Genomic DNA, 22,331 nt, shown 5'->3' on the forward strand with positions numbered 1-22,331 from the left:
ATTTCAGGGTATTTGCCCCCATCAGAAATCTGTAAGCCTTCTTAGTAAAAATCCAAAACAAATACATTAACCGATGTCTTAAGCCCTTTAACATACATCAACCCCCCCCCCCTTTTTTCAGAAAAACTGAAAATCCCCAAATCGTTTGGGTTTTCGAAATGGGGTAAACAGCCAAATCCCCAAATCAATTTGGGTTTTCGAAATGGGTAAACAGCCAAATCCCCAAATCAATTTGGGTTTTCGAAATGGGGAACAACCTAATCCCCAAATCCTCCCCTTAATCCACCCATGGAATCGAACCCATGTTCGATTCCTCACCCCGAATCCAAGAAGTCCCGTACCAGTTTTGAAGCTTTTCCGGCGACCTAAGGCTGGAGGCGCATAGGCACGGTCGGCTGGGGGTTGCACCTTGCTGCTGCCGTGACAGGAGTCTCGCCGGAGGTCTGCGATGGCCAAAACTTGTCGGCGACCTCCCTGCCTCCAGCGCGTGCGCACCGAACGAGAGAGAGAGACGAGGGAGAGAGATGAGGCTGAGTGAAGAGGGCGAGACCCCCTCTCCACTCCCCTCCTTTATCGGCCCCAGGCCCCTCCTTTTTCGCCGAGATGGGGGAGGTCGGTTACGGCCTGCGTAACCCCCCTGCCCCCCTTCCATATCCTGCAAGGGTTCTATCGGGCAACCCTTATCGGGTTGCCCCTTTTTAAAAAGAACTCGGGTCCGGGTCCGAGCCCGTGACCCGCGATGCTGGGTCCATTATTAAAATGGACCCGGTTCGCCAATAGTAACGGATCCTTAGCTGGATCCGGGTGGATCCAACTGTGGGTCCGACCCCCTTGTTCCAAAATTTTCTTATAATTAATATTAATTATTTATAAAATTCTGAATTTAACATTATACATAAATTTTTTTAACCCCCATCAATATGGATCCGCAAGTCGGATCCATGTGGGTCCAACTGTGGATCCTCGAGTCCACTTAATATATATGTATATTATATTTCTATAGTATTACCAATATTAATATTAATATTATTTATTTATGAGTATACACATATATATATATTTAGATATATATATGTATATGGATCCAGTATATGGATCCCATACCCATCTACGCATCCCTATTGAATGATTATTCTTCGAATTATTAAATAATTTAAAAATTATTGTACTTATACGTATATATCAAATTTATGAGGTAGAGGTATGCGGAAAACCCCTTTATGGGTCCTGGATCTGTAATTTGGATCCAGGCCCAATTTGCAAAATTTTATAAAATTTTCGGGTTTTACATCGATTGTATATTTTTGACCTTCTTTTGGTTGAAAAGTCTCATATATATATATATATATATATATATATATATATAGAGAGAGAGAGAGAGAGAGAGAGAGAGAGAGAGAGAGAGAGATGGGTAGGTGCTAAACCCATTTGATGCTAAACCTTATGCTAAATAGTTCTTTTGGGTTTTTTTCATTTTATTTTTGAATTCTGACCATACAAATGTGATCTATGTACTTGATTTTATAGGAATCAGTTCTTTGAAGTGTTTGATTCCAACACATGGATGGGTTTTTATAGAGTTTGAAAAATCAACGGTCCAAAATCTTTTAATGTCCAATAATTTGGATGGAACTGCATGACTTGAGTTCTTTGATAGACTGTTCTGAATTAAAACCTAGAGCAGTTTAGTGTTGAAGTAAACTTCAATTTCCTTCAGTTTCAGTTTGGTGTAAAAAACCCTTTTGGCAAAGCTTTGCATATAGGTTAATTGTGGTATTCTGTACTGCAAAGAACTGAGGTCCTTGGTTCACTCTCTCTGGCTAGAAACAAATAGCCCATTACCACGAGGAATTGCCCAAAAAGGAGTTTGGCTTAGTGGGATGGGGCCTAGGCCGATAGGCAGTCTGTCTAGGTTCAAATCCAATGAGCATCACCTCTAGCAGTTTGTTTGATTAGCTTAAAAAAACATAAAAAAAGTTAATGCGAGTTTGATTCGGATCCATGTAAAACTAGATCCAAACCTTATTTTAGATGATGATACTGGGTCTGGACTCAGATCTAATCTGAACCATTATAGAAAAAACCATAACCAGACCTAGTAAAATAATATTTTTTTATCATTTTTACGTTGAAAACTGCCAATCTTAATCGGAACTTGAGTTGGGCCTATATAATTTCACAAACCATACCCGGATCCATATATTAATCAGACCCTTTGGGTCTGACCCAGACTCTAATATGCCTTCTTATTTATCACCAAAACCTGACCCTATAGGGTTTGATACAGATCGGGTCCGGGTCAAATCCGATCCATTGATACCACTACTCATGGATATTGATACGGGCCCGAACGGGTCTGACCCGGTCTCATCCCGAGACACGCTCAAAGCAAATGACGTATTTGTCCTCATCAATCTTACGCTGTTCAGCCTGTTCTTCAGTAGCACGCCGTCCAGGCTAAGAGCAATCTGGTAATTAGCTATACAATTAGGGCGAGCACGCGCGTTGTATCACTATATAACGCCTCCATTTCCCCCCCAAAGCGTGGCCCAAACGAATTCATAAAGAGGGAGAGAGAAAGAGCGAGAGAACAATAGCCTTCGCGAAACCCTAAGCAATCCTTTGCCTACCGCTATCGTCCTCTCTCTCTCTCTCTCTCTCGGCCTTCCCCGGATCGTCGTAGTCGTCGTCTGCGCAGGTCCATTTGCGATGGAGATGCAGTTCTGGGGTCTGTCACCCTCCCCGTCTTCCTCCTCCATCCTCCCTCTTTCCTATATCTCTCGGATTTTAGCTGTAATTGATTTCTTTTTATTTCGCTTGTATCCGTTTTCGATGCTTATATTATATAGGTTTGCTTCTTTTTTGCATTTTTTTGGTTATGTACATTATCGCATCTAAATGTGTTTTGATGGAATGCTAGCGCAAAGTTCATGATTATCGCGTTTAAGTGTTTTGATGAACTAGTACGAGTGGTTATCCTTGATGTTTTTCTGCGAAGAGAATGAAAATTTTCTAGTCTATGTTTTTGTTACCGAGGGGAATGAACTAAAGAAGCGATTCATCGTTATCGGTATGATAGTTGAGTTGATTAAGCAAACCCAAACTCTGTGCATTGGAATGCGTTCGTAGTCCACGGAATGTATTCTCGTTATCTGTTTTTCTTTTATCCCTTGGCTCGCCTTATTAATATGTGATTTCTAAGACGTTAAGTTATTGTGTAAACAGTGACATGGATTGATTGTTTGTTAATGTTTTTATAGTATGCCTAAAACATTCAACTACGTTTTCTTTTTTTTCTGTTTCCGTTTCTGGTAGAGAACTATATATGTTTTGAAAGTGGGAAACATGTCTAATTTGAACTATTTCCGTCCAAACATGTCGTCCATTTGATTCATTTTTGTGTGATTTTATGTTTGCTAAACAATATATTGTGTGGATTTTGTTTCATGAAGTTATGATGTTTTATATGTTCTCTTTCGTGGATATTTACTCGTGCACAAGTGATTGACATATCGATACTGTTATTAACATGCAGTTATTGACATATTGATACAGATGTTCTTTGACCAAAAATGTTGAGTTCTGGTTTTAAAATGATGCTGTTCTATGGATTTTATTACTTATATTTGCTTCTGGTTTATACCTTTCTGTAACTAGATTAATGTTTTCATTATTGAAAAACGTGTAACAGTTGTATACATAATTCGTTTCCTCTTTCTTTTCATGTAAATCGCCATGTTGGACTTCTTTCATTTTTAATGGATGAGTTGGAAGCCCTAGTTCTGTCTTATTTTGTTTCAGTAACCCATTTGACTATATCATTCAAAGTGTGCTCAATCATTCCTCTGTATTAGAGGTCAACTCTGTATGCTGTAAGATGCAAAATGAACGTCCTGACTTATGACAACTCTATATCTGTATGGCGCTATTTCTTTCTCTTTTTTTGTTTGTTTGTCATTGAACTTGTTAATCTATAAGAGTACAAGTCTTGCTGTTGTCCTAAGTAGATTAGGGATGTTTATGTCTTTTGTCATCAGTTTAGTTGTCAAAAGTGCCCCCTAAAATGACTAGTCGGGGGCCTAGGTGTGACTAGTCGGTTTAGGCGGGACCAAAAGAAAATATCAAAGAAAAAATATTACAATAAATAACTAAATTTAGTAACAAACATATGATTGCAACTATGGATGAAGTGTGAAATTCGGTGTAACATGTCGCAAAAATCATGAAATTGCATAATATTGAACATACACCAAAACTTGGGGCACACCATTCAATTACTATATATATATATATATATAGAGAGAGAGAGAGAGAGAGAGAGGATTATCATGCTACAGTTTTGTTAGGTCACTAATAGGACCCTCCAATATTCATAGTTTTTAGATGTTTTATGCTAACCACTAGATGTGTTTATGATTGTCTCTGAATAGAGAATGTGTAATTAATTAAGCAGCTTTATGCTCAAATGTGTATTTTAAAGAGGTAAAAATCATCGGTTGATATCGTACTAAAATTTCATGGTTAAATATTCACATTATTACATCAAATCAATTTGAAACAAAGCTTGTTTCTCAATAAATAAGTATTGATAAACACATTTAATTGTTCGAATTGAGTATAAAACACCTAAAACGTTGATATTTTGATGGTCTGTGCAAATGCTATCTTTTTGTGAAATCAAATGTGTGATTTTTTGCAATTAGTTGTTTGGTTTCCAGCAATTTACTGTTGTATTGCAAATTTAAATGTCCTCACCACCGTGTTGTATGGCTTATCTTTACCAGTCATCACATCTATGTAATATTATGAATTGTGCTGTCCTTTGTGTGGGCATACAGTTGACAATAGATGGTTGAATGCTTACATGGAGATATGAGTAAATCCAGTTTCATAGATGAAAGTAACTGGTGATACTTCATGTGCATCTAATGGGCTATGATATTGGCATCGACTAAAAATCATGGATTTGGTGTTATTTGTTAGGCAATATTCTGTCTAGTTATAGAATCTCCAATAGATGAATTTTGACAACTTTGTGGGCATGCATGTTTTGTTGTCTTAATACAATAGAAAAATATCATGATACCCTACTTTTATTCAGGTATCGAGGTCAAGGCTGGTGAGTCAGTGAAATGTGATCCTGGGGAGCAGAATTACCTGCACCTCTCTCAGGTTAGAATCCTTATTCTATATTTCTTAGTTGTTACTGCTAACCTAATCTTTTGGATTATTTATATTGTATTTTTCTTAGTAGCTAACAATCTGTTATAATCCAGGTGTCTCTTGGTGAGATTAAGAAGGATAAGCCAAATGAATTGATACCAATTTATGTGAAGATTGATAACAAGAAGCTTGTTATAGGAACCCTGTCTACAGAAAAATGTACCCACATACAGCTTGACTTGGTATTTGAAAAAGAATTTGAACTATCTCACAGCTGGAAAAATGGAAGTGTTTACATTTGTGGTTACAAGTCAACTGCAGAAGAAGATGATGTGGATTCAGGTATCTTGGTTGTTGACGTGATGTGATCTGGTATTTTCCAATGAATTATTTTTTATTGTACAAGCTATAACTTATTGTTTGTATTTCTTTGCATGGGCATATTTACTTCTCAGAAGAATTTTCTGGTAAGTTGTTTGCATTGCCTAGCTTCTGTATTCTCATGACTTGATTTTATTTACTTCTTTGTAATTGATGGGTTTTGTACGGTTTTTGTTCATATTCAATTTCAGAGGAAGAGATGATTCCGCTTGTGAAGAATGAAAATGGTGCAACAATTCAACCCTTATTTTAATAAACTGAATTTCTTGGCATAACAAGTTTTAGCAAAGCTCTTATTTGGTTGCTCTCTATTGTTCTTCTCAGGGAAGCCTGAAGTCAAGGCCGAGCAGCCTAAACCTGCAACTGACAAAGCCAAAGCTGGTAAACCTGATGAGGGGCTGGCTAATAAGCCCAAGCTGAAAGATGGACCTGATGTGGAAAATAATGACGAGGATGAGGACAGTGATGATGAAGATGACGACGACGATGATGATGAGGATGACGATGATGAGGTACCTTAGTGGGTAAAACATTGGAATAATCTGGAAGTGGTTTCTATTGCAGTTTGAATTTCTGTTTTGTGTAATGTCAATGGCTCTTGATGTTGATCAATTTCCATGGAGTAGAAAAGTGTTCTCTTCAAATTATGTAAAATTTATGAGTGTCCTCTTCTTGGAAACTGGAGCTATGTTCCTGAAGAACGATCTCTATTTCAGTACCGGTTCTGCTTTCCCCCACATTTTTATAATTGATGAAGTCCTTGCTTTGTGTCTTGGGTAGAACTTTTATTCCCTTAACATCTTTGTATCTAATCTCCAAAGAGTTCTTACTCACCAGGAAAAAAGACTATTATTCCCAGCTTGATGTGGAGACAACAATGTCCCTTGACGTGTGGCCTTCCTAGTCATGTTTTGAACCATCAACTTATTATTCTTGTGTTATTCCCCCATTTTGTACCTACAAAAAGCCTAGAAACAATTACAATATGTAATTTTTTACTTTATTATTATGGTTGTGTTTTTTTATGTGGGGGCCATTTCCCTCATTTTCTTCCCAGTTATTTGTTGTTTATATGATGAGTCCAAGATGTTTTTCGTATTCACTAATCCCAGTTCTTCCCATGTCTCTCTCCCCCCCCCCCCCCCCCCCTGTTTATCTTTAAAGATTGTTTCAATATGATAAGAACCTGATAAGGCTGATAAGAAAGGATATTGAAAAGATGTCAGGTGGCACTGCCGTGGAGATGCTGAGATGTTCATTGCATTTTTCTTTGTCCTCATTATGTTGAGGGTCGACTAAGATAGCCGAACTGGATAGGGTGTCACTATCTTAAACCAAGGGATCTTGCGTTCAAATGATCTAAACCAATTGGGAGCAAACCACATGTTGACTATCAAACAAAAATTGATTATGTTAATTCCTTTTGTGCATTCATTTTTCCTATCGTAATGTTGCAATGCTGCAGGACATGCTAGACAGTGATGAGAGTGACGAGGATGATGACAAGAGTGACAGTGCTGATGAAGAAAAGGAGACACCTGATAAGGTGGTGGCTTGAATATCTATCATTTGTTATTGCAACAGATTGCGAAATTTAGAAAGTTCTTGCTTTCCAAGTTGGACTTATGTTTGTGTTTTTTGGTGAAGACTAACAGTGGCAAGAAAAGACCCCAAGAATCTGCGACTAAGACTCCTAGACCAGAAAAGAAAGCAAAGCTGGTGACACCGGCTGGTGGGAAGACAGGTATCTTGTTGCTGCCATATAATTGAGAATGCTGATTCTTGTTGCACCCACAAATCTTACTTGTGCATGTTCTTACTAAGTGCATAAAAGGATAGGGACTTGCTTCTAACAACATATATGATGCATGTTCTGGTCAATTCTCTTTGCATTTGTCTTTGATGCTGTTCAATTTTCTATCCATTTGTCTTGGCACCTGTCAGTTTATTTTGGGAACTGATTGCCTACCTGATCTGTTTCTTTGTTTTCTCTTGACGAAATCCTCGTTAATTTTAGTCACCATACTGTTGAGACAAAATTCCAACCTTTCCAAGCTCAATTTAGGTGGTTTCATCTTTATATAGCTGCCTGGTTCCTTGCTTTCAGCAATTAGAAATTCATTCATGTGCGTAGTTAATTTCTTATTTCATTGTTAGGCCTACTTAGAGCGGGCATCTTGAGAGATCGCTAACTATATGAAATGCCATTGTGCATGTTCAGGTACCACTGAAGGCAAGAAGAGTGGTCATGTTGCAACCCCCTACCCTTCAAAACAAGCCGGGAAGACGCCTGTCGACAAGTCAAAGCAGCAGACCCCTAACTCTCAATCAAAGAAATCCGGCCAAGCAACATGCAATAGCTGTAGCAAGTACGTTGGCTTTACATCCTCTTCTCTGAGTCTATCCCTTGTGCCCATCTTGTTTTCATCTTTGTAAATGTAATAACTTTTCCCTTGTCTCAGGACATTTGGCTCTGAGCAGGCGTTGGAGAGCCATGCCAAAGCCAAGCACAGTGCAGCTGCAAAATGAACGTATCTGCATCAGGAATCCTCCCAAGTTTTGTAGCTAGTGGTTTCATACTTGAAGACGTTCCCTGAGTTCCAAAGCGATACATATGAAAACCTTGCAGGTTTTGCTGGATTCAGGAGTTTTATGGATGGTTGTCTTTGTTATTAGTTTAGTGATGCTTTGGACACAGTCGTTTTGGAGATTTGACTGCTTTTATTGTTAGACTGGTCTATTGGCGAGATTTTGTTTTAAAAGTAAATAGTTTGATTCTTTTCTTGTGGCCTCTTTTCAACGCCATGGTTTTGGGTTTTGGTGATATATGCTTGTGTTCTATCTGTACGAAGGGGATAGGCAGTTGCGATCTAACTCTTGGGTTTGTGGGTTGGGGTTTGAGAAGCAGGTTAAGCCACGCTTGGACAACAACATTGTGCTCTCTGGAGGGATCTGGGCCAGGTGTTTGGTCTTTTCCCATCTTTTTATTTTGGGGGTTTAGGCCAAGAGATGAAATAACCCAATTCCCTTTCAAATTCAGCTGCACATTTGCAGTGTTCTGGTTGATAAAACCCTTTAGATTCTTCTTGGCCACTGAGAAAGTGCACCCAGCTTGTGGTAAGGGCCTCCTTTAGGGTACGTTTGATGTGCCATTCCCAGCGTGATTTGGACGAAAATCGTGTTGGGAACGGCGAATGTGGCGGATGGTGTTTTGCGTGTCCGATGTGCCCTTAGACATGGTTTTTTTGTTTCTTGATGGACGTGCCCACTTCTCACCCTCTTCATCGAGCTCATCACCTTTTGCCAGAATGTTTGGACGCTCGACAGGGCTTCAGAGGTGAGTCCCTTTCTGCCCGAAAGCTCTGTGATCTCTCTTCACCGTTCTATGCCTTATATTCTGTTTTTCTGGGCGTGGCCCTGGTCTTCACCTACAAGATGTAGGCTTTTTGTCTCAATGGGGTGGTAGATGTTGTGATCCCTCAGTGGGTGTCGTAGCCTTGGATGGTGGTTGTGGTCACGGTGATTGCTGTGCATTTTGTGGATTGTGAATCTTTGGATAGAATTGTATAAAGAGAAGTTCACGAAGTCCAAGTTGAAGTCTTGTTTTGATGTATATTCGAATTCGGAATTGAAATCAGGGAAGAAAGTTAGGTAAAAGGGCATCCCCAATAACATAGAAGCAGTGTGGGGTTAGAAGTATGTAGACTGGGGAAGAGATTAAATCATGTATACTGAGAAAGGGTTTCCAATGGAGTTCATTGGAAAGGCGGTGATTGAGAAATATAGTAAAAAAATTGAAACTTTAAGTTGTTTGCTGATTTCTGCTGTAGGCGGTAAGCAAGTCCATTTTTTTGGCATACTCGTCAATAGTTGAAAAAACAAAAATAAGATACATTATTACATGTTGAATCTTCAAATATAGAAGGTTTAAATGATGCAAAAGGATAGCTTTAGCCCATCATCTCTTATGGGTAAAATGATACAAAGTTGGCAGAAAACTTAAGTAGGAAGGAGTTTAGTTGATATTTAATGTGTTACATTCTTTGGTTGCAAATTGAATAAAGTTCTGACTCAATGTGTCACATTTTTATTGCTAATTCTCTCTATATATTTTTGTTTTTTGTTTTGTTTTGTTCTCTTGCATTAGAGCAATAGAGATAGTGGGGTTTTCTCTTGTCCTTATTTTCTTCAGTGTTTTGTGTCTATATGGTTAATATGTAAAGTGTCTGGTCATAGTCGTTAAATGATTGCAGAACCATAAGAACATACTTGGTTCGTTGGAATTTAAAGCTTCTTTCTTAGAAAATTTGCTTAGATTTAGTTTCTAAGCTGAGCTTGAACATTTAGTTTCTAATCAATGATTGATTTGACTTATTAGAATGGTGAAAAACTTCTCAAGCATTCAGACATATCATATTATGGGGGTTATTAGAATCTTTCCATTGTAGCAGTGTCCGGGCACAAAATTTTATGAAAATGGTATATGATTTAGGTTTATACGACCTTTTTGCAAATAAGAGTACATATTTTGAGCTTCTTGCAATATAAATGGCAAGTCCATTGGGCAAAATAACATAATTGGATCCATATCCGAGAAAAAAACCATAATAAACTTGTTAAAACATGTAAAATGGTGGATGAATTGGGTCATACAATCTAAAACGAAGTAATTCGACCCATTATCCATGATTGTCCGCACATCATCATCAAACAACGAACATTTGAAACATAGCATTTGAGTTCGGTCCAAACAAACGTTGAACTTGGAACAGTTGTTACGAAACAAACAGAACCAATGTTCTATTCCATCCTTTTTGTTCATTTTGTCCAACCCTTGACAAGCCATCAAACATACCCTTGAAAGTTGGACTCGCCGACTTTTGCGGGCAAGACCGACCCAGAAGCAACAAAGAGCTAGGTTAAAGAGATTGAGCGGGTGTTCGACGTCCTACCTGTCCCCAATGACAGAAAGACACCTTTTGACACGTACCGTCTGAAGGGCGATGCCAAAAAGTGGTGGGACACCCTGCGGAGGGTAAAATATGTTGATTTGGACGTAGTTCCTTGGGAGGTGTTTAGGAAAGGAGTTCCTGGATACCTACTTTCCTTCATTCGCCCAGGAGCAGATGCAACAACGATTCTTAGATCTCGCTCAGGGGAGCATGAGCCCGATGGATTATGCAAATAAGTTCAGGAGTTTGGAGCGCTACTGTCCAAACTTGTTTGCCAGTGAGAAAGCAAGAGCAGCTAAGTTTGTGCGTGGGCTGAAGGATGAACTGCGAACTCGAGTGCTGACAAGTTGGCCTACTACTTTGGCCGATGCGATTGAGTCCGCTACAGTTCTGACGGAGGACTGGGAGAGGTCTAGAAATGTATCGCAAAGGGAGACATCAATGGAGGGGATGCTTCAGGCGGAAAGAGAAAGGACCCACCTGCAGACAGAAAGACGGAGGGTGACAAGCAACGAACCCATGAGGGGCAACAACAGGGAAAGGCCCCGCCAACATGTCGCAAGTGCAGCAAGAACCATCCACTAGTTTTTTGCCTGTTATTTAAGAGGGTCTGCTATCAGTGCCAGCAGCCAGGGTACATTACTCCTTTCTGTCCAAACAAGCCAGCGGCTCAGGAGGGACAGTAGCCACCTCAGCAGCAGCAACAGATACCTCAGCCGCAACAGGGTCAACAGAGGACCAACGAGAGGGTTTATGCCGTGACGACTACCACGCAGGATGATCAGACTGATCTGGTCAAATGTATCTTCTTAGTTGATCATTAGGCTCGTATGATATTTGATTTTGGCAGTGTTGTGAGAGGCGTATGCCTCAGTACCTGAAGCGTACGCCTCAGAGGCGAAGTGCACGTTCAAGGTACTGATGCTATGCAGTGATGCATTTCAGGCTTGAAACACATGCTTAAGGTAAATGTCTTGCGAAACTTCAGGCTAACAATTGGATTTATGCTGGTTCTTATATAATTCCTCACTGCTACTGAATCATTGGGGTCCAATACGGTTGATGGACACTCAAATTCTTTTGCTCTCACCACAATTGAGGAATTTATCAGGAGTAAAGCACCTGCTCCTCGTGCATTAGCAACCACAAAGGTCTCGGATACTGATAATTCATCACCAAAAATTTCATAGTAGATTCATTTTAATACAGTGGTAACTCTTTCATTGCTTTGTTGCCAACATACAAGGATGAACCAATCAAGGAAACTCCATTTCCTAGAGTAACAATCTCAGAGAACCACCGATCTATGGTGGTAGCACCGATTGTTAGTATCCGCGACGCGCCATTGTGAACCGTCCTGAAATCAGTTCCCCTGTTTCCAACAATTGCAAAGACTATAATACCTTTCTCCATTGCTGCAAATGATGCGATAACAATGGGGTCTTCATAGAGAGGACCATGCTTGAAGCTCAAGGATAGCAAGATCACATCCACATCATCGGCAATTGCTTGATCCATCCCCGCAAGCGTATCAGATGCATTGACTCAATGCCAAATGACCTTATAGATCGCCAATTAAGCTTGCAGAGCTATTGACGCCATGCATGCCAAGTGTTTGATGGTATATGTGAGAAGACAGTGGTCTTGAAGCTTATTTTATTATGTTGATCATGAAGCTTACGCTACAACGCCTCGAGGCTTACGCCTTGCTTCATAACATGTCAATGCCTCGCTTCGACTCATCACATTTAACAACCTTGGATTTTGGTACTACCCACACTTTTTGATACGTTTTAATTTCGCGGACGAAACTTTTTTAAGAAGGTAGGGATGCAATAACCGCAATTTTTAGGCATTTAGTTAGAAATATTATATACAAATTTCATAATATTGTGATTTGGGCCTAGGATACAAGTTTCAGATCCAGGACCCATAAAGGAATCTTTACGTATATATTTATCTCGTACAAACTTATATGTATATATAAGTGCAATAATTTTAATTAATTAAATTATTCTAGTGATAACTATTTAAAATAGTCCAACTCATTTTCTGTTTAGGATTTAAGCTGGGTATACCTGTCATGTGGGGCTGCGTGTTTTCTTGAGTTGAGATCACGTTGAGCTGATACATTATAATTTGTGCCTCTCCTGAATAACGATTCACACTAAGTGAAGCTTGATTCGGGTGGATCAGCAATTCCGATCATAAAGCAAGATTGTTTTTACACATTTAGAAGAGACACCATGGAATGGAATAGAAAAGAAAAAAAAGAATAATAAAACTATTTTTTTTTCACATATACATGGTATGCATATATGTTGATTCAAAATTCTGTCATAGGTTCTCGTAACTTATTTATGTAAAATTTTCTCCTGTGTAGGTATGTAAGTGTGTTCATAATGGTTGATTCTATGTTAATCTTGTTCATCCATGATAGGTTGATAGTGGTGCTCATGCATGAAAGTGGTTTGTCCCATGATAGATTTATCATAGGATTTATGTATAAATACCATGTGAATTTTCCTGAAACCCTGAGCTCTGGATAATGATCTGATCATGTTAGTCGATCCTTGTGTGCATTAAGATAATTGTGTAAACTAATTTTTTTTATGAAAGTCCATGCAATTTCAGCATAATCGATTGATCAATTGGAGGGTCAACTCCAGCTAATCCAGTCGACTGGACTGGTTGACAGGCCTAGTCGGCTGGATTGAATTGACTAGTTAGTTGGTAGGTTGCCCGGTTCAGGATTGATAAACCCGACCAACTACTCTAGCATATGTAGAAATTTTCACTTTTGACATATAGAGATGCAAAATTTTAGTATTTGCATCATATGTTGTTTGTTAATATTTTGTGAGCATGTATGCTCGACGATAATGTGTGATTTTTTTGCACACTCATAGGAGGTATGCATTGGTGAATACACGTATGTGATGTAGGTAACACACGTAATAAGGATGCATATGATTGCGAAACAACATGCTTATGATTGACATTATTTTTGCATGGGTACACATGCATTTGACACACTAGCCTGGTGTTATGAATAAGACACAACTTTGGTTTTCTTATGTGATGCATCGATGGTTCAAATGGACCATCACCGGCCTGCAGAGTTGTGGGTTAGATTTCTGTTTATATATATATTTTGATTTGCATCACTTAAACCACACAAGTTGGTATGACACAATACTACACTGTTCTAGTTGTCGTCACGGACTGGAGTCCCGTAAGGATCCTCGAAAGGAATGATACGGGTTTTCACATTTACTTTTGCATATGGTGTTGCAAACTTAAAGAATTGACTTTCAATAAAAAGAAAATAAATAAGAACAATGTAATATATGTAAAGATACAAAAAACTCCGTGTGTTTTATTATATCTCTTGAACCCGATATTGAAGTCCCTTCTCCTGGCCACGATTTTAAGGAGAGTCCGCAACTTTACCTGAGAGTGGTGTGTTTGACACAAATGTTTTTTGTACAAAAAAAGTGACACTTATGCGCGTGGGATGTTTCTTGTATCCCCAACATTAGATGTAGATGTCTAATGTTTCGAAAGTGATTCGATCGAGGGCTAAGTTAAAAATCCAGTAATAAATTATAAATTATGTGCTAAGCTACCCGAAAAACCTAACTTATCTCCAGAGATTATACCCGTTTGGTGTATCCGCGGACAACGGAAATTTAAAAGAAAAAACTTAAAGTTGCATGCATTTAATAGGACATGCATATGAAAAAGAAAAACTTAAATGAAAGATAACAAATGATTCATGCATTGCACATAGATCATGCATTTTTCTGCGATGCATTAGAACATGCACATTTTACTTATTCTCTCAAATATTATATGATGATGAGTGTGTTAATTACTTTCTAATGCATGCCGAAAGTCTTGACCACTTAGTCTTTGTTATATACTATTGCTTTACTGTTCCTTCTTGCTTAGCATATGTAACCTGTTGCATGTATCATTACTTAAATACTACAAATTGTTATATCTGCACTCACTCAAACTATTACATGAAATCACATCTATATTCTTTGTCTCACATTGTGCTCAAAATTTCGATTGACACCCAACTTTATTGGTTCTTCACATAAACAATAAATCAGTGAGATTTGGCTAATTATTGAGGAAAGGCACGAAAGTCACACTTGGTTCTTGAGAAAAAACTGACTTTCTTTTGTCTTTCAGTTTTACTGTTCTTTTCAGTTCTTTTGTTTCAGTTAGTCACTAGTTCCCTTCTGTTGAGTACAACAATGTCTTCGAGGTTAATTTTTGATTTATAAATAAAGTTTGCTCTAATTCTTATGAATGCTAAATGTAAGTCCCTTTGTGATGTTGGGTTATCCAATTGAAATTGAAACTGTGAAGACCCCAAGTCTCTAAGAAAGTTTTTCGCACTATTTAAAAAAAAAATCTGCATTTTCAAGTGATACGAGTTGAAGTCGTTAGGTAATAAATTGTACCTAACCCCGCCTGACCATCTAGTTGAACACAATCCAAAAAACAAGCAAACAAGAGGTGAAGGATTGACGACATAAAAGATGCTATTTTTCAAATTATTCTCTAACCACACAGAAATAGCCCAAGGCAACGAGCTGATGACAGAATGGAGTTTAACCATCATATCCAAACAGCATTAACGGAGGATATTACGAGCAAACCAGGGTGGAGATCTGCTATCCGAATGGCAGGAATAAGTAACCATCACCGAAACAAATAGGTCTGATAACATGTAGAGTGAAACTGCTATACAATCACAAGAAGATCTCAACGCATAAGCAATATGGTGCTTGAGCCAACTTGGAGATGGGGCTGGGGAACAATCCAAGCCTCTCGGCTAGCTAGTAAAGTGCTCAATCAAACTCGTAAAATAGGCTATAAGCTATGGAAGCTGAATATGAACAGTAAACAATACTCTGCTCCACTTGTAAGCTTGTTTGATAATAAGAAATATATTTTAGATATATTTATACAAATTTTACATGTAATTTTTGTAATTCTATTTCTCCCAACTCTAAAACAACGTATTTTTTCTATAAACAAGCCAGCTCGAACTCATCTTCGCTCACCACAAGAATGAGACAAGCTCGGTTAGCTCGGCTGGTTTACCAGCCGGCGATGAAGGTTGGTGATGTAGTAGGAGGCGGTCTGCATAGCAGTTATTATTGCAAATACTTTTTGTATAACCTCAGCAAACAAGAAATTGATTGGATTTGGCTATGTCAAATCCAACCTGAACGAATTTACATAAATCAAAATACATGGATAATTTCTAGTTCCTAACCTAACAAACGTGAAGTTGGTGGATCTTCGTATCTCAAATCCAACATATTCGGAATTAGTAGCAAATACTCTTATTAATCTTAGAAAAATGAACATGTTTATTGGATCTGAATATCGCAAATCATACCTGTATTGATCTATATAAATCATTTCCTGGATTCGTTAATGGATTGAACATCATCCATTATTACCTATTTGCAATTGGAGCAACGCACTTGGAGCTGTCAACTGCAACTTGGTGAAGATGATGTTGGTAAGGGCCAGCATTTCCACTCCCTTTTCCGCCTTCATCAGTATTCCAAACATCCAACCTGGCTTTCAAACACCTATGGAGGTAAATGGGGTTAGGTACCATTTATTAAATGCCCATCTCACCGGTTAAGCGATCATATCATTGGAATTTGAACTTGCGACCTCCCAGTGCACCAACAGCCCTTACCAAAGGGGAGCCCCATTAGCAATTTTGTTGTTATTTTGCCAATAAACAGAGGTAGTAGTCCGCCTAACCCCAGCTTTCCTTCTTCAAATGAAGAAAAAAAGATAATCGCGCATGATTGCAATATAATGGGACTTGCAAGGTTTATCTTGTGCAACCACTGGTAGGCTATGTCTAAGTCATCAGCAAATGACACAATTAACAGGGAGGAGGAAGAAACTAGTGTCAAGCCAAACAAAGCACATATGGTCCCAAATTAAATCCTACAACCATTGTAAGGATATGCCTGTTTTTCTAATGCCGATAAGACCAAACTAACACGTCCAGCATGAGAAACCGTAACAAACGACCAACCTGCAAAACACTAGCAAAAAGAGAAAAAGAAACAAAAGAGAGAGACCACCCTTCCTGCAGCGTTAGCACCAACTCCCTGGCCTCCATAGCAGCTCCGCACATACAACCTTGCAACTGCATGTCTGTCAATCGTTATATTCATGCGCCCAAACCTGTACACAAATTTTATAAAAGCTGCATGAAAATGAAGCCGATCCTTACTTGCAGGGATACCTGAACCTGCAAAACTCATGAGAAACTGTAAGCATGAACTTTTTCAAAAAAAAAATGGATCTGAATCTCCTTAACTATTTAAGGACCAACTACCCGATGCATGAAACCCTGCATTACATATGCAAGCAGCAACCAAAACGGCAATGCAAAACATGAACTTGCACAATGCAAATTGACACAAACATGATGGTGGAATGTGCAGGGAATACTCGTAAAAGGTTTGGTTATGCAAGAATGAAGGAATTGTGCAGGCCCGATTGGTCATGTGGACAAGATAGAAGCACAACAAGGGTCACTGAAGGGGTTCATGCACTTGCAGAGACACGGAAAGGAACTCAATAGACAACAAGATACGTGTTTGGAAAACATGGTGGAGGACAACTCAAAAAATGCAGCAGGCAGCACTCTTAACAAAACGAAGGGGCAAGAGTAAAAAGTAAAAACAAAGACTTTAAGCCCATTATCATAGAACTGTGAACCTGCACACCTGCACAGGGGAAAATGGCCTGTAAGCTAAAATCACTAAAAGGCTATTTCTTCAAAATGGAACCCTTTGCACCTCTGGGCACAGAGTATACCGATCAAAGGGAGAAGGGAAGAAGAACAAACCACATCCTTAATAGCCACCATGGCCTCCTTGCTGCTGGTCACGGTAGTGCCCACCATTCTGTGCATAGCCATCATCAGGGTCATTGCTATTGTTGTAACCCGTGGTAGCAGCTGGACCTTGCTCCCGTTCCCTGTTCCACTGTTCAATTTTGGCTCTCCTCTCGGCACTGCCTTCCCTGTCTGGGCTTCTGTTCCTCCTTCCCCCAGGGCTCCTGCTCCTTCCTCTCCTGCGACCAGGGCTGCGGCTTCTTGGCCTCCTGCCTCGGTCCTCATGTTGAGTTCGATCCTCATATCTTTTTAAAGGACCACCACGGCCACCGTGAGTTCGATCCTCATAGTTGTGGTGCCGGTAAGGACTACGACTTCGGCTCCTGCTGCGGCTGAGACTGCGTCTGCGCCGGTAGCGTCCAAACAGTTGTCGCCTTAAATCCCTGCAAGTCATCATAACAGATTCAGGTTGAATTACACATGAAGTCGATAACAGTTACATGGATCAATGAAAGAATGACTTCCAGTTTCACCTGCTAATCTTTTTTAAATGCATAAAATTGCAGTATCCTCCTCTATTGCAGGTGTTCTCCTCATACTGCCTACAGGTAGCTTCACGAAAATCAGTCACTGGAGAGAAGTCCACAATGATGGGACGACCTGAAATTTATCAGCCACAAGAATGACAACAGGGTGAGGCATGAAACATGCAGAATCACAAGTTTTGCATTGAAACATCAAGAGGGCTAAAATCCACTGACCTGCATAAAATCTTCCTGTGAGATTTCTGAGTGCATTTGCTGCATGTTCTTCCTCTCTAAACTGAACATACACATTACCAACCTGTGGAAATTTGAAGGGGGAGTTACAACTTTTACCACAGACAACAGGAAATCTGCAAACGGCTTTTGTAATGTATGGCAAAGAGATTACCATATGATCGGCCAAGTTGTCACATATGTTCAAACTTTCAATCTCACCATACTTGCTAAGCTCCTCAAACAGATCCTCATAGAAATCCTGTAAGATAAAATGGTCACATGTAGCTTGAAGAGTTCAAGTGAACAAACATGGTGTAAGCTACAACAAATCAATAAATTGCTTTAAATGCTCAAACTTCAGTAGAAGCTCCTAGAATATGTATCATTTTTCTATGTAAGATAGAAGCACCAGTAACACGCCCATGACAGATCAGTCAACAAAATCACACGAATCCAATAGACAAACACTAAACTGGCAAGCAGTGTTGTGAGAACCAAGGTTGTAAGTATCATATCGTTACCCGTATCGATCGGGCCCAAAGTAACACCGTATTGTATCATAAACGTATCATAAACGTATCACAATTTTTAATAAAAAAATCCAAAAAATAAGAAAAATCAGAAAAAATAGCAAAAAATCTAAAAAAATCAGATCACATGAAACAATGATGAATTGCACAAAATACAATAATAAAATCACATATGAATCATTTATGTCTCCATGAGTTGCTATGAATGGCATGCATATCTCATAAGCAAAATGTAAATTGTGAAATAATAAACAACAACATTCAGCTAACAAATCATAAGATCCATAATAGTGCATGTTTACATAAACAAAAACGAAATCCCCAAGTGTTTCTCAAAAATTAAAAATTTTACATAACCAAATTTTTTTAAGTTCAAACAAAAATGAAGACTTCTTCACTCTCAAGTTCTTTAGGAGTGAACACAAATCCACCTTAAGGAGTCTTATATATTTCCAAAAAAGAAAAACAAAATGAATTGAGTGCAACATAAAATGCACTAATTGTGTATTGTAAGATACACCCTATACCAGGGTGTATTGTACGATACACCCAATACAAGTACGATTATGGGTGTGTATCGTATCGATTAGGCCCAAAGCAACGATATGTATCGTATCATATCATTCAATATGGTATGGTACTTACAACACTGGTGAGAACAACATGTGAGGACGACTCAGAACTAACAAGGAAAAGAAAAGATAACTTTAAAACCAAGCGATTTGGGCGATGGAAACAGAAAACCCCGAATCACCATATCTCTCTCAAGTAAAATGGGCAATCTGAAAAGAAAGACCCTATCATTGAAGGGAACAACTCCACACCACAAAAATAAAAGACAAAAGGCCCCAAACCTGTTAGAAGTTTTTGTTGTTAATGTTAATGTTAGAGCCTATATTTAGATCCCTCCACAAAGCAATCCTTGCACCCATAAGCACACTTGCACAAACACACGAAATAGAAAAAAAAAATTGCCCAAATAAGCTAAAAAACTTTTAAGATCAAGCACTGAACATTGATAAATAGTCTTTGGCAGTGGCAGAGAGACAAGATAATCACCATCTAATAATCTAATAAATAACGTTTCAAGCTTCAATTTTCCAACATACAAGTGCAAAACATCTCTTCCACCTTGAAACCAGTATTACACATTGATCCACTACACGTCCACCATTGCTAGAAGAATATCGAGCTAAGTCAGCAAATAACAAACAAAAGAATTTAAAATTCAACAAAAAATAAGTCTCATAAGAACTAGGAAAGCAAGCTAGGAAAGCTACGGTTCATGAAAGCAGAATCTGAACATAGAGTCTCCTAAGATCTAGGAAAAGTTAAAACAAGCTAGGAAAACTACTGTTCATGAAAGCAGAATCTAAGTATCCAGTCTCCTAAGACCTAGGAAAACAAGCTAGGAAAGCTACTGTTCATGAAAGCAGAATCTGAGCATCCAGTCTGGGCCCATATCAGTTCCTCCCCATGCTCATAAAATTTAATAGCTTTGACCATCTTTGCAGATGCTCTCGCTTGAACCACCACACTACAAGTGCTGAAGGATCTTGGGCTCCCCTTCTTGAGATGGGCATCCACAAGGGTTTTTTGTGAAGAACACTCCTTAGCACACCCATTTCCTTCATTCAAATGTCTCTATTCTTAATTGACCCTTTTTGGCCCAACGTAAAGTTGACCATTCCAACGGAGTTTGGTTGAACTAGGTTGCCCCTTCACTTCAGGAAACGGATTCCCTCAAACGACATATGAGGGGCGCCCTCATATGTCGTTGAGTACCGTCCGATGGAACTAATCACCACCATATGCCAGTGGTTACCCACCCTGCAAACGAACAGAAGCTGGCGTTAACAGCGGACACCAGCACACCTATCAATGTTTTGATAAAAAAAATTTCTGTCATCCCCTTTCGAAGACTCATGGAAATACTTAGGGTAGTTCCACAATCCGTTCTAGGTACAACAATATGTTGAACTACTTCAACAAGTCTATGCATGAGGTATCCATCATCTGAAGTTCTACAGCAGTATCCACAACTCATTTGTGGGGTCCATAGCAGGAAATGGTATATTCCATTAAAGAAAGTCCTTCAAGTAAATTGCTTTGAATGGATAAATCAATCATTCATCCTTGGGATCTGACATTAATCCTCTCATGCCTACTGATTGGTGGACCTGAAATAAATTTCCTCTAGCTCCAGCATAAGACATTATATGGACTGGATTAGAAGGATCAGTCATCCTAAAATTAAGATTCATTAGTTGTCTCAAATATTCACTTGTAGCATACCATATCTCAATTGATTGACGTAAATTTTCAGGAGAAACATGAAGTAGTAACATAAACTCAATAATTAGCTAACAAGAGCCACTTATTAGAGCCTGAGACCCATCTGCCAGATACCCATTTTCACTGGAATAAATAAGATAGCATCTCAAAAAGTAATCATCGACTAGACAACGTAGAATAACAATCAAAGCTCATAACCAAGCCTTTGGGACAGTGTACTTTGTGCCACTGTGTACAGCAAACCTAAGCCCGCTAGAAAAGAGAAAAAAACAAGTCACAAATTTAACAAAGTAATCGATTCGTACATGCATCCTTGTTCCTAAATCTCCACATCTAAATCCCCCAAAAAAAGGATTTCTCAAGATATCAACACAAGCCTCCTAGCCTATATAACAGATTTCACTGACCGAAACTTCATCAACATACCAAACATCACTAAGAATCGAAAAGAAACGCAACATAAAACGTTAACACGATAACACTAAGAGGATAAGCCCCTGAGTCGTGACCTTACCCTATGAAATCTTCAATGAAAAACAATACCGACAAAACCCTAAAAAACTAATCAATCCTTTCCACGAATAAAACACATATCTCCTAAGCAAAAATCACGGTTTATTTCACGATCAGATGCTAAAATGATGGATCAAAACGCGATCTATATAGTCCACCCTAAGCGATGAGCAAGATCATCAGAAAAAGGGAGGCGGAGCAGAAACAGCAACGGAATATCCGAAGAAACCAAGCCGACGCACAATGAAACCCTAGGAACAACAAAAACATCGTGTAGCAAGAAAAACGTGAAAAATCGCAGCAAGATCCTGAAAGAGCGCTAGGAGATCGAACCGTCACCAAACTAAAAGGCGGAAAAAACAATTTTTCTTCTCCAATCCCTTCGGGTTGCCAGGGTTGAAGAAAAGAAAGGGGAAAGAAAGAGAAAAGACCTCGAAGTGCTCCTGGATCCTGTGGGGGTCCATGGCCTGGCCCTGGAGGTCAACGCCGGGCGTGACCATGTCGGGGCGCTGGTACATGTTGGAGAGGAGGAGGGTGGGGCTGATGCTAGGTTTCGTGTGGAGTCTGGAGCAGCGGTCGCCGTGGCGGCACGCCCCGATCTTGAAGTAGAAGGGGCAGTTAACCCTGTCCTTCTCCGTCCCGAAGATCGACGCCAGATGCTCCGCCATCGACACCAAGCGGGATCTCAGACTCTTCCTTTGCCTTTGCCTTCACGTTCTTGTCTTCTTACCACGCACAAAAAGAGAGAGGGTTAGGGCTCCACAATATGTACATACATATATATATATATATATATATATATATATATATATATATATATATTAGCGCAGCGGTGCCA

General features: G+C 39.2%; 2 protein-coding genes across 4 annotated transcripts; one reads left to right on the forward strand and one right to left on the reverse strand.

Moving 5' to 3' along the window:
• Positions 1 to 2,544: 2,544 nt before the first annotated feature.
• Positions 2,545 to 8,322, forward strand: LOC149848473 (histone deacetylase HDT1-like). 2 transcript variants are annotated; one of them, XM_089995678.1, is made up of 10 exons: positions 2,547 to 2,728; positions 5,102 to 5,172; positions 5,277 to 5,505; positions 5,619 to 5,630; positions 5,736 to 5,771; positions 5,869 to 6,056; positions 7,010 to 7,090; positions 7,192 to 7,288; positions 7,766 to 7,913; positions 8,007 to 8,322. In XM_089995678.1, exons 1-10 carry the CDS (start codon positions 2,710 to 2,712, stop codon positions 8,071 to 8,073), a joined length of 948 nt encoding a protein of 315 aa, XP_089851804.1. In that variant the 5' UTR covers positions 2,547 to 2,709; the 3' UTR covers positions 8,074 to 8,322. The 2 variants fall into 2 exon arrangements, with proteins under 2 accessions (XP_089851812.1, XP_089851804.1); XM_089995686.1 differs by lacking the exon at positions 5,619 to 5,630 and having other exon boundaries at positions 2,545 to 2,728.
• An 8,154-nt stretch (positions 8,323 to 16,476) lies between these two features.
• LOC149848474 (splicing factor U2af small subunit B-like) lies at positions 16,477 to 22,253 on the reverse strand. Of its 2 annotated transcripts, none has more exons than XM_089995656.1 (6): positions 21,925 to 22,253; positions 18,328 to 18,414; positions 18,156 to 18,237; positions 17,928 to 18,054; positions 17,407 to 17,837; positions 16,477 to 16,736 (listed from the first exon to the last, which is right to left on the reverse strand). In XM_089995656.1, the coding sequence occupies exons 1-5, from the start codon at positions 22,159 to 22,161 to the stop codon at positions 17,414 to 17,416; spliced, it is 957 nt and encodes a 318-aa protein (XP_089851782.1). In that variant the 5' UTR covers positions 22,162 to 22,253; the 3' UTR covers positions 16,477 to 16,736; positions 17,407 to 17,413. The 2 variants fall into 2 exon arrangements, with proteins under 2 accessions (XP_089851782.1, XP_089851792.1); XM_089995666.1 differs by lacking the exon at positions 16,477 to 16,736 and adding an exon at positions 17,146 to 17,284.
• Positions 22,254 to 22,331: the final 78 nt, after the last annotated feature.

The sequence above is a fragment of the Nuphar pumila genome, chromosome 1, assembly GCF_984573655.1.
Source record: "Nuphar pumila chromosome 1, dmNupPumi1.hap1.1, whole genome shotgun sequence".
NCBI classification, from domain to species: Eukaryota; Viridiplantae; Streptophyta; class Magnoliopsida; order Nymphaeales; family Nymphaeaceae; genus Nuphar; species Nuphar pumila.

Bases quoted from the DNA above. Each gene is read 5' to 3' on its own strand.
- LOC149848473 (XM_089995678.1), top strand. The intron at 5,173-5,276 runs GTTAGAATCCTT...GTTATAATCCAG, and splicing joins ATTACCTGCACCTCTCTCAG to GTGTCTCTTGGTGAGATTAA. The intron at 7,091-7,191 runs GTGGTGGCTTGA...TTTTTGGTGAAG, and splicing joins AAAAGGAGACACCTGATAAG to ACTAACAGTGGCAAGAAAAG.
- LOC149848474 (XM_089995656.1), bottom strand. From the start codon at position 22,161: ATGGCGGAGCATCTGGCGTCGATCTTCGGGACGGAGAAGGACAGGGTT. The intron at 18,238-18,327 runs GTAATCTCTTTG...AAATTTCCACAG, and splicing joins ACAACTTGGCCGATCATATG to GTTGGTAATGTGTATGTTCA. The intron at 17,838-17,927 runs GTGAAACTGGAA...GATGACTTGCAG, and splicing joins CATTTAAAAAAGATTAGCAG to GGATTTAAGGCGACAACTGT.